The 12,759-nt window shown below is 42.7% G+C and overlaps 1 protein-coding gene across 2 annotated transcripts in view; it reads right to left on the bottom strand.

Annotated features, from left to right (window-relative positions):
• LOC146197030 (uncharacterized) overlaps positions 1-12,759 on the bottom strand; it is a 47,513-nt gene that overhangs the window by 16,983 nt on the left and 17,771 nt on the right. For both annotated transcript variants that reach the window (XM_084598736.1, XM_084598737.1), the window contains exons 6-8: positions 9,978-10,141; positions 9,213-9,344; positions 2,820-2,925 (exon numbers count right to left, since the gene is read on the bottom strand). In XM_084598736.1, the coding sequence (XP_084454862.1) occupies positions 2,820-2,925; positions 9,213-9,344; positions 9,978-10,141 (402 nt within the window). The remainder of the gene's footprint in view (positions 1-2,819; positions 2,926-9,212; positions 9,345-9,977; positions 10,142-12,759) is intronic.

Genomic DNA, 12,759 nt, shown 5'->3' with positions numbered 1-12,759 from the left:
TTTTTACCTCCCCCATCCCTTTCTGAAATAATCAGTGTGGTGTCTGTCCCTCAACGCTGCCTTCTGGGACCTGCCAAAGTGTTCTACTCACTGCCTAAATAAGGTTCCAAAATTGTCATCTTCGGTTCTTTAAGTGCATTTTTACGATATTATCGATTTCCTGATGACAAACTAAGCAGGGTGCAAGCTATCTCCGAGGCTTTTAGATCAGGAACACTAGCATAACGGAGCCAAAATCATATCACACCTGCTGGCGACTAGCACGCCTTTAGTTTAGGGACTGTTAAGCACATGGGCATACGGAAACTTTACCTTGGAACCATGCTCGTACGACATAAAACACTGCAGTCCTCATCGGCGTAACCTTCAAAAGTACCATGCTGAAGGCTGTTAACATAGGTGTCTTCAGAAGTGACGGGTGAGATCGTTGCCCATGCGAGAGGAATGGGAACAAGAGTGACTTCAGAAGCGACAGGAGGAACCAAAGATAAGAGAATAGGAATGATAGTCCACAAACAATAGTGCGAACAAGCATTCCTTTGAAGGTGATGTGTAAGGCCGCCAGCTTAGGGATAATAATGCTCAGTGAGAACTCGGATGCCATGGCAAGCAACAGATACAGAGCGGCCGCCGCGAAACTCAAGACGTAGTAAGAATAACCCATAACTTCTGCCTTGAAGTGGCAGCTGCAGTCACAATTTCAAGGCATGGTCGAAAGCCCGGAAAAGGCCCGAAATAGCTGTTGTTGTTTCCCTTGTTGCACTGGTTGCCAAATCTGCCATTTCAGCGAATTATCCATCTAGCATTTTCTCGTACCGAATTACGACACAATGGATATGGTTTTCAAAAAGGCGTTTTCACACGGAACGTTCTGCTCTGTAAGCACCGTACATGAAAACCTGCACATACCGAACTATGTCACTACGGCTCTGTATGAGGCAATTTTCTTAACTTTTATTATTGTTTATTCCTGTAACTGAGCTGACAATGTGGTCGTCCTTTTCACGACGTGTCCTAATTGCATCAAACGCTCAAAAAACGCACACCACTCACTTTGAGTGCGTGCGTAGCCACCTATGCGATGCACCACCAAACGTCTCTTCACGCTTTGCGTACCGTTTATTTACGTATACAAGCTGCGAGTTCACAGCATATGCGAGTGTGCGGCATGAAGGTAATCCGGTAATCAACGCACCCGTAGACGCCGACAAGAATGTGAAAGCACCAATTCGACAGCTGGACGACCCACTTTTATGAACGTAAGGTTCATACGGAACGTCGTTACTAGCCTCCACCGATCGGTCATATTTGCGGCGTGTGACAGAGTCAACGAATGAATGAAATATTTGTAGACTAATCTGCGTCGAGACAATGACAAGCGGTGTTATACAGAAGCATGCCGTGCATGTCACAGTATTGCTCCAGGATTATATGTGACTTAATAAAACATGTGCTTTAAGGTTTGTGTAGAGAAAACCTTTCCTGCACTGTTGCTTGTGCGTGAATTAATTCAAAACAATAAAAATCCCGCCTGCACAACAGTAGGCTAATCTATGTGTATCGTAGGCTACAACGCTGATTTTACAATTTGTATACCAAGTGTAAAAATGAAACTCTCAAGATAACTGCGATGCATGAAATATATTCAACACTTATTTTATATCCTTCCTTCTCAGGGCTACAATAAAAGGAAATATTGTCCTTGGGACCGGGAAACTATTGAGATTTCACAAACCAGGCCTGGCTGTTACCAAGAAGCACAACACCTGCTGACATGAGTTCTTTCATTAGTGTCGAAAGCCAGCTCTATATTGCGAGAGACAAACAGCTGTGGAATATGAGCCATCCTCTGACTGAACACTACTCCTGATTAACAATGTCTGGACGTTAGGCATGATAACCGTCCCTTTGCTTGTGTATTTTACACAAAAACCTCAGTTTGAAAGAAGCAATAAACACAACAGAAAAAAAAAAGTCTTGTTGACATTGTCTTATACGGCAGTACAAATGAAGCAGGACAAGAAATTTGATAACTTCCTCAGCAATGCAACTAATGAGAGTATTATTGCATGCAACGTCGAGTAACTGGAATATAATCACCGTTTATATTCTGTACACTACACCTCCTCCTACTATGCTGATCTGCAAAGTTACTTAAGTCATTTGCTGTGCCAGCTTAGCAAACTCATGCCAAAATAGGCCTCTCATTCAGTGGCACATTCATTGTACTGGTACTTAACTATTACTTCGTGAGTTACACAGCCAGTGCTGTTCGAAGACCGGAAAATAAAAGCGACAGCATTGTCATGCATCATGTCATGGGTTACCCGGCATTTCATGCTAATACGGGCAACAAGATTACTTTGATTACGTGTGTGTGTGTGTGTGTGTGTGTGTGTGTGTGTGTGTGTGTGTGTGTGTGTGTGTGTGTGTGTGTGTGTGTGTGTGTGTGTGTGTGTGTGTGTGTGTGTGTGTGTGTGTGTGTGTGTGTGTGTGTGTGTGTGTGTGTGTGTGTGTGTGTGTGTGTGTGTGTGTGTGTGTGTGTGTGTGTGTGTGTGTGTGTGTGTGTGTGTGTGTGTGTGTGTGTGTGTGTGTGTGTGTGTGTGTGTGTGTGTGTGTGTGTGTGTGTGTGTGTGTGTGTGTGTGTGTGTGTGTGTGTGTGTGTGTGTGTGTGTGTGTGTGTGTGTGTGTGTGTGTGTGTGTGTCCTTTCTGAATGCAAATAGCGAAATGTGAAAAAAAAAAGCTTATTTTTGAAATTTCAGTTTGTATAATGTTCCTCTGTACGTTGAATATGCTCATAGATTTCAAGCCACCTTACCTCCTTGGCCAGAAATGATAACACTAGAATACTTCGGTGTTGCCCCTTCAGACCATGATTTGTAGTCGACTTTGTACAGCTTCTGATTAGCATCTAGCCATCCTTCCTGAAAAAAAAAAAATCTCTGATGATCAATAAAAAGAGAAACTTAGCAATATAGAAAACCGCATAACGATAAACTACTGAACAACAAGGTCAGCTTTCATGAGGCTACTCGGCGATAGACCCTATTCACGCTGTTAATCGGGTAGCAGAGACATTTAAAAAATTTATCAATCCCATGTGTGGCCTTCGTAAATCACGCGAACGCATTTATCCCACTCTAAAGCTCGGTATTCATGCAGGTATTAAGAAGCTTTGAAAATACCGAAATATTTCTATGAATGCCAGACGGCTCTCATAGTCCCCCATAAATAAAGCATGAAACTGAAAATGGCAAGGGATCCCGACGGGGACAAGTACCTTCCAGCGCTAGTCACCAAGTATTAAAACAGCTGTTCAGAGAAAAAGTAATTTAGAGACTGCTTTAGCAATGTACCCTTTCCTCAAGGCATTGCCTTGATAAGTAACCCATGAGGCGAATAGCAAAACATTTTGGATTTTGCCTCGAAAGAGAAAGCAGTAAGGTGGTTGCAAAAACCATATACAGAAATGTCAAGTACTGTCCATACACCTCATAAGAGAACAGCAGTTTTTAATCTGGAGTGATGCACTAAACGACAAAAGCAGTAAAAAAGTAAATCTTCTTAGGACTGGTGGTCACAGCATATTTTACCATGCGAGCAAAATAACTAGACGAATGAGCATAAGGTGGCGCTCATAAGGCAGGTACTCCGATATCATGAATGGCAGCTTATTAGTTTTCCTCGTGAGAAAAAAATAAACTAGCTTCATCTTTCAGTGCTCAGAAGCAGAAACGAAGAGGCTAACTGAGCGGGCTCATTTCAAATTCCCAAGAGGCTACAGTAAGGAAAATTAGAGTACACAAGTCAAGAGGCGGACAGAGAGAGGTACAGTGAGTCAGGTGGAATAGGCATGACGTTAAGGCTCGTCAACCGAAACTGTGACGACATGAAATCTAACATTAAAGTAAAATGATCGATGGCCGCTAATTGTACCGGGCTGCATTTCAGAAGAACAGCATAGTTGGGGCTGAGGACACACAAGTGAGCCGCTTAGACTAATACGCTTTACGTCAATAAGGCGGTAGTGTGTTGTTTTGAAAAGGGTGGAATAAAGGGCTACAAGAAACTCACTTGCCTGGCTTCGAAAGGGGCCAGACTGATGACGAGTATGAGGGATCTAGGAATTCATTTTTCTGCCCGAAAAGGTACTGTGAATTAAGTAACATTTAAGGTACCATTGCTGATTCGTCGAAACTGGCTCAATTCTTTTAATTTTTTGTTGTGATTACTTGAGTCAAAGCCGATCAAATTTCTATCTTTCAAGAAATTTAAGGAGACCTAGAACGTAACTCAACTATAAAGGGAAATTCTTTATCGATTAGAGAAATGTCTCAGCTTCTTTATTCATAAGTTCTCTGTCAACCATGAATCGCCATGCAAAGTGCTAAATGCTTGCTGGTCTTCGCTCATCGATTCGTTTTTCGCACAGAACTACGATCGTTAAATTTATGAGTATAATCTCATATTCTCTAATTACAACATTACTACGACAGAACTCCGTGTTCTCCGAGGAGCATTCGAATAGTTAACTCATTTAACACTTAAATTCCGGTCCATAAAGTCAGGTACCTGCGAACAAACTCGAAATAGAAAATAGGAGAACATTAGCCATATATTTATCAAATAACCTCCCCTAGAGGTGCGGTGGAATCACCTATCACCTCCGGTGTCCGAAATGGACGTCCCAATGACTCTGCCCATCTAGCTGTTCTTTCAGATAACGTTCTCCTGTCATAGATTGCAACAAACATGAGTAGGGCTTAAGGCACAAATATTTTAGAAAATCAAAATCTCCTGGTGAGGGTCATCGAAGAGAAAAAAGTATAAAGCTTTAAGCATATCCTGATGAACGGAAGAGCTGGGATGAACGGCCTTACATTTTTCAATGGCACAGCTCGAGACTATTGTGTTGATTATGATAGGACTTTAGATATCCGCTCAAAGCATGTTGTGTCAATTCGTGGCAGAAAGTGGGCAGTGCAACACAAAAATAAAATTCTGGGTGATCTGTATAGTTCATGCGGAGGTGAATTTATTTGAATGTGGGCTCCGATTTTGTCGGAGATTCGCGTTGATGAGCTCTTCATTCGAACCAATTATAATTTCAATATACTGTAGCGGTGGGCGATATTTGCAGCATCTGCATTTGTATTTCTGCCATATTCATCGGTTGACACGTCTTCACGAAAATAATGAGTAATTTTAGAACGTTCATTCGATGCTTCTTTTTTGTGCCTCTTTTTGGACGGGGCAAAGGGTTCACGTGCCACTGCGTCTGGAAGTGTTCGCACAAAACAGTCATGATTTCAGACCTATAGGTTCACACGTGGAAGTTACCGCCGGCTATAGTTTGGACTTAGAACTGAATCAGTTCAGTTCAGGCGTTCAGTCGTGTCCGACTCTTCGTGACCCTATGGACCATGTCACGCCACGCTTTCCGGTCTCTCACTATCTTCCTAACATCACATAACTTCATCTGCAGTGCCTCGAGGATGCCATCTAACCATCGCGTTCGCTGCCTACCCCTTCTCCGGCGACCCTCAACCTTTCCCAACATCAAAACTTTCTCCAGCGACTCCTCTCTTCTCATCAGATGACCAAAGTAGCTGAGCTTTAACTTTAGAATTTGACCCTCCAATGAGCAGTCAGGGTTTATGGTCGACCATATCGACTGATTTCATCTTCTCGCGTTCGTGGGTTCGGATCCCACCATCGGCACGTTGTCTTTTCTTCTACTTTGTGTCTAATTATCTTTCCCCTTAGCAGATTACATTACTAATTTCTGTGATTATCCAAGTAAACATTTAAAAAAAAGACATAAAGTACCATCCCCAACGCTTTCCTTGGCCTCGCCGACTGTTGGCTTCTTTCCTTCATGTATTATAACGAGCACCCTCATTTCCCCTTGATTGATCTGCTTGTAGCTTACGGGGGTCTCGGTTCTGGCAGTCTTGAAGCCATAGGTAGCGTAAGAGGGTTCTAGCACAGCTTTCGCCCTCGCTCTTGATCACGTTCTACGTGACGCTGGCGGTAACAAAGGACGTCCCACGTCCGCCGCTATGGCTGAGGGTGGCGCTGGTGAACACTCTCAAGGTTCGTATACAGACAACATAAATACCCAAGAAAGTAGCAGGGGGGACAGCGGCCGATGTAGCTCAGTTGGAAGAGCACCGGACGCGTTATTCGGAGGTCGTGGGTTCGGATCCCACCATCGGCACGTTGTCTTTTCTTCTACTTTGTGTCTAACTATCTTTCCCCTTAACAGATTACATTACTAATTTCTGTGATTATCCAAGTTTAAACATTAAAAAAATACATAAAGTACCATCCCCAACGCTTTCCTTGGCCTCGCCGACTGTTGGCTTCTTTCCTTCATGTATTATAACGAGCACCCTCATTTCCCCTTGATTGATCTGCTTGTAGCTTACGGGGGTCTCGGTTCTGGCAGTCCTGAAGCCATAGGTAGCGTAAGAGGGTTCTAGCACAGCTTTCGCCCTCGCTCTTGATCACGTTCTACGTGACGCTGGCGGTAACAAAGGACGTCCCACGTCCGCCGCTATGGCTGAGGGTGGCGCTGGTGAACACTCTCAAGGTTCGTATACAGACAACATAAATACCCAAGAAAGTAGCAGGGGGGACAGCGGCCGATGTAGCTCAGTTGGAAGAGCACCGGACGCATTATTCGGAGGTCTTGGGTTCGGATCCCACCATCGGCACGTTGTCTTTTCTTCTACTTTGTGTCTAATTATCTTTCCCCTTAACAGATTACATTACTAATTTCTGTGATTATCCAAGTAAACATTAAAAAAAAGACATAAAGTACCATCCCCAACGCTTTCCTTGGCCTCGCCGACTGTTGGCTTCTTTCCTTCACATATATATATATATATATATATATATATATATATATATATATATATATATATATATATATATATATATATATATATATACAAATGAAAAATTGCTTCATACTGTTTCCAAGTTTATTTGTAGTCGACGTTTCGGCAGGAGCCCTGCCTTTCTCAAGACTGAGGGTACATGATTCTTGTTCGTCTTCTTATAGGGTTGGCAAGAGGTGATACAAACAGAATATGGGCACATACAGGTGAATCAGCTGGACACCCACAACACACACATACACACACAGGTGCGGAGAGCAGGCTAGGCCCTAAGGGTCATCAACCCAAGGCACCGGCCGCCGGGAGTCATTTGTATACAATACACAATACAGGCAACCGCGGAACAACCTTGAAAAAAAAATGAAAAAAAAAGGAGAAGAAGAAGAAAACAGGTGGGGATGGTGGTTGCTGCAGATGGTGAGAAAATTATTTTTCTTGTTCTCACTAAAAGATGGGAGCGCCCGGTGTGATGAAAGAACCAGGTGGACATTGCTGGTTAGAAGAACCTGACAGCGGCGAGTAAAGTTCGAGCAACTCGCGACGAGAGATGAACCTCAAAGAAAGAATAAGGAAAAAAAAAGAACATGTGGGACAGTAGAATGGTGAAATACTTTGAGGTTTTCGATTAATGATGTGAGCGCCAAGCATGAAGGAGGTTTTTACAAGAAGTGGGATGTGGAGGGTATCAAAGAAGCGGGAAAAAAAAAAGGGGAAGCGGGGGGGGGGGGGTGGGAGAGAGGAAAAAAAAAGCAGAAGAAAACAGGGGGGGGGGGGGGACATGTTTGCTGCAGGTGGTGAGAAAATTATTCTTCTTGTTCTCACTAAAAGATGGGAGCGCCTAGCGTGATGAAAGAACCAGGTGGACATTGCTGGCTAGAAGAACCTGACAGCGGCGAGTAAAGTTCGAGCCACTCGCGACGAGAGATGAACCTATATATATATATATAAATTTGACCAACGAAAGAAGACCGCAGTTAATCGCTGACTCGTAAAAAGCTTATTAATAAAAACTTTTTTTTACAGCTTCGACAAGCTTTGCGAGCCCAAAGAACTTGCAAAAGCATTAGTAAGGGCAGTAGTAACTAAAAGCACGCACTTAAGTTGCATACTCTTATGAACACCTGCCAGTACGAAATTTCTCCTTCTCCCTCTGTAAGCATTGGTACAGTTTTATGGGATTTAACGTCCCAAAGCAACTCACGCTATGGGAGACGCCGTTGGGGAAGACTCAAGAAAGTTCGACCACCTGGGGTTCTCTAAAGTGTACTGACATCACACAGCATACGGGCGCCTTGCTTTTCGCCTCCGCCGAAAAGCGGCCGCCGCGGCCCCTATATTTGGTAACAGCAGTCCGGCCCTTTAGCCACTGGAACACTGCGGCTGGGCTCTCTTCTTATATGAAGTTAAGATTGTGGATTATCAAGAAACTAGACCTCTTTAATCATACAGCAAACTGTAAGCCTGGCTTGCACAATGTGATCGGTATATATAGATAAAATAGCATCTATCAGTTCCCTTGTTGTTTTATTCATTTAGGGGAAAAGATATTTCCGTTAGCTGACGAAAATGAAAGACGTGAGCGCTCGTCTGGGTTACTTTTCAATTACGCCTTCCGTCTGCTTTAGCGCTCTTCTATCCACAATTGAGCAGCCCTATTATTTTTTAAAGGACAAGCCGTATGGTTCATCTGCCACGATTGATGCTTTAACATTTGATATGTTTAAGCCTGAATCGCCAACCTTCTTACAATGAATCGTTTGGGTATAAGGAACTCTGTAGGAAAGATCGGGGAGGGGGGGGGGGGGCTCTAAGCCTTCTTCGCTTGAAGACTAGTGAGCCTGCTTGACTGCTATGGGTATAGTTCACTTGCGTAGTGTAAGTTCCCGGCCTGTGCCTATGAGAATACATGTTTACGATGTGAAAAGCTGCTGAAGTGAGTCACGCGTGTAGTATATATGAATACGCACCTATCCTCGCCTAATTGATCACCTGCTCGACATCTCGTTCGAGCGAGTTATGTGCTGTGCGGTATCTCTGTGGCAGCGTAATAACTGTTAAAAAAACTGTTAAGGGCCCAGAGTTACATTCGCTGAGAGCATACAGGTGTACGGCGTGCCCAGAAGCAACGAAAGAAACGGACCCCCTATATGACTGAAACTTCTTAAGTACGAACGCACTCCCCGTATTACACACCATAATGACGGTATCATAGCTTCAAATTAATAACAAAAAAAACATGGTAACCAAATTTACCTCAATTGCACTCAATTGTAACTACTGGCTTAATGAAAACTGAGAATACCAACCGAAACACGTTTGTGATGTTTATTCCTATTTGTCCAAGCAATCACAGAGAAACTGAACACACGCATTGAAGTATACATGGGTTTTTTTAGATCTCGATTTTTATAGCCTTCGCAACGTACGCCATCCGGAATCTGAAAAAAGAGTTGTGAGAAAGGGTGCTTGCAAGTTTTCTTACCTTGTGATTATGACGCCTTTCTAATGCTATGCGGCCAACTTAATGTTTGTGATTGGCATGTCAGATCCATGTTTCAACACTCATAAAAGGTCTTGCGAAAAATCTCATTAGGCCAGCTGTCGCCAGCTCCTTATTGATCAGCAAACCACAATACTGACCCTAGCTTACATTTTATAAGCTGGCGTCACAGAGAATTGTACATGCAAGAAAAAAACATACGCCACGCCCAAGTGCTAGTTCGTCAGCAACCGTTGGAAGATAGATTTCTCAGCTCCACCAATTGTCTCCGCGAGCAAATATTAGCGACAAATACGGGGTATGCAGTGGCTCCAATTTAGATGAAAACCAAAGGCAAAATATGCATTTCTTAGCAAGAACTTAGCCAGATACGTATTTCTCCAGCTCGAGCCTAACCAGCGTCTCTACTAATGAGATCTCTTGCGAGCAAGCAGGTCCCTACATTGCGGTGAAAGGTTACTAAACTCTTAAACCCTGCGCCTCAATGAGCTATAGATAACGTATTATTGTGATAACTCCGATATTTGTTGGTTTCAGGCATGATTAAATAGAAACAATGATCAAATAATACTTGGAGGAGGTCGTGTTGAATGGGGTGCTTGATATAGTCGAAGCTGTAGACTCGGCTGGTTATTGTAGGAGCAAAGTAACTGCTGGACTGTTGCACACTGAACCTTGCTTCCCAAATTATTGGAGGAGTTGAGTTCAAGGGCGCCAACATTGCTTCATGGAAATCTGCAAATAAAGCGAAAGATTTGCCGCCGATATTCTGACATGCTGCGTCTCATGCTTGCATTGGCGCAGCGCGCCTAAAAGCGCTGGATGACAACTATTGAAGTGGCAGTAGCTTATGTAATTATTGCCGCCATAGGGTTGCACATATATGAGCAAGTATTTCAGGAAGACGCCTAAGGTATTCAAAGACTGTCGACGCAGTGCTGCATAGAAAAAGAAGTTAGCTTGCCGCCTTTCTGCCACGAAGTCCTACACCAGACTAAATAAAAATAAAATTCATTGTTTGGGGACTCGCGTACCTTCACAAAAATGTACTACGATATGTGTACCAACACGGCAGCCCACAGTGCTGATAACGACGCGTCCTCCCAAGTAGAGTCCGGACCATTTATCGTTAGCGCATATACAAGGCATTTGGAATTATGCAGTACACATTTTGCTTTTAAAAGCTATGAAAGACGCGCCTGTGTTGTGACTTCATATGGATTCTATGTCAAAGTGAACATTACGTACGTTATAGAGCGCAAAGATCATACGTATGTTTAAGTAAAATTTTGCAAAGCAACTATTAATATTGATTTGAAGAGGAAATCAAACAATCAGAGAGTGTAAAACTACGTTTCTGCTTCACTATATATATATATATATATATATATATATATATATATATATATATATATATATATATATATATATATATATATATATATATATATATATATATATATATATATATATATATATATATATATATATTTATATATATATATATATATATATATATAAGCAGATCAATTAAGGGGAAATGAGGGTGCTCGTTATAATACATGAAGGAAAGAAGCCAACAGTCGGCGAGGCCAAGGAAAGCGTAGGGGGTGTTACTTTATGTCCTTTTTTTTAATATTTACTTGGATAATCACAGAAATTAGAAATGTAATCTTGTTTAGGGGAAAGATAAATAAACACAAAGTAGCAGAAAAAACAACGTGCCGATGGTGGGAACCGAACCCACGACCTCCGAATATCGCGTCCGGTGCTCTTCCAACTGAGCTACATCGGCCGCTGTCCCCCCTGCTACTTGGTTGGGTATTTATGTCGTCTGTATACGAACCTTGAGAGTGTTCACCAGCGCCACCCTCAACCATAGCGGCGGACGTAGAACGTCCTTTGTTACCGCCAGCGTCACGTAGAACATGATCAAGAGCGAGGGCGAAAGCTGTGCTAGAACCCTCTTACGCTACCTATGGCCTCAAGACTGCCAGAACCGAGACCCCCGTAAGCTACAAGCAGATCAATTAAGGGGAAATGAGGGTGCTCGTTATAATACATGAAGGAAAGAAGCCAACAGTCGGCGAGGCCAAGGAAAGCGTAGGGGATGTTACTTTATGTCCTTTTTTTTTTAATGTTTACTTGGATAATCACAGAAATTAGTAATGTAATCTTGTTTAGGGGAAAGATAAATAAACACAAAGTAGCAGAAAAAAAAACAACGCTGGTGAACACTCTCAAGGTTCGTATACAGACAACATAAATACCCAACCAAGTAGCAGGGGGGACAGCGGCCGATGTAGCTCAGTTGGAAGAGCACCGGACGCGATATTCGGAGGTCGTGGGTTCGGTTCCCACCATCGGCACGTTGTTTTTTTTGCTACTTTGTGTTTATTTATCTTTCCCCTAAACAAGATTACATTACTAATTTCTGTGATTATCCAAGTAAACATTAAAAAAAAAGGACATAAAGTAACATCCCCTACGCTTTTCTTGGCCTCGCCGACTGTTGGCTTCTTTCCTTCATGTATTATAACGAGCACCCTCATTTCCCCTTAATTGATCTGCTTGTAGCTTACGGGGGTCTCGGTTCTGGCAGTCTTGAGGCCATAGGTAGCGTAAGAGGGTTCTAGCACAGCTTTCGCCCTCGCTCTTGATCACGTTCTACGTGACGCTGGCGGTAACAAAGGAAGTTCTACGTCCGCCGCTATGGTTGAGGGTGGCGCTGGTGAACACTCTCAAGGTTCGTATACAGACAACATAAATACCCAACCAAGTAGCAGGGGGACAGCGGCCGATGTAGCTCAGTTGGAAGAGCACCGGACGCGATATTCGGAGGTCGTGGGTTCGGTTCCCACCATCGGCACGTTGTTTTTTCTGCTACTTTGTGTTTATTTATCTTTCCCCTAAACAAGATTACATTACTAATTTCTGTGATTATCCAAGTAAACATTAAAAAAAAAACAAGGACATAAAGTAACATCCCCTACGCTTTCCTTGGCCTCGCCGACTGTTGGCTTCTTTCCTTCATATATATATATATATATATATATATATATATATATATATATATATATATATATATATATATATATATATACAAGTGAAAAATTGCTTCATACTGTTTCCAAGTTTATTGGTAGTCGACGTTTCGGCAGGAGCCCTGCCTTTCTCAAGACGTCTTGAGAAAGGCAGGGCTCCTGCCGAAACGTCGACTACCAATAAACTTGGAAACAGTATGAAACAATTTTTCACTTGTCGGAAAAAACTACAGAAAATTTTCTGATGTTACGACAGAATCTCTGTGCGGTTTTTGACGGGAAAGCGGTTGTGACAACAGACCATTCTGT

The sequence above is a fragment of the Amblyomma maculatum genome, chromosome 3 (assembly GCF_055883805.1).
Source record: "Amblyomma maculatum isolate TAMU_Amacu chromosome 3, ASM5588380v1, whole genome shotgun sequence".
Taxonomy (NCBI): Eukaryota; Metazoa; Arthropoda; class Arachnida; order Ixodida; family Ixodidae; genus Amblyomma; species Amblyomma maculatum.
The sequence above is the reverse complement of the archived record's forward strand: the minus strand, read 5'-3'. Positions and strand labels throughout refer to the sequence as shown.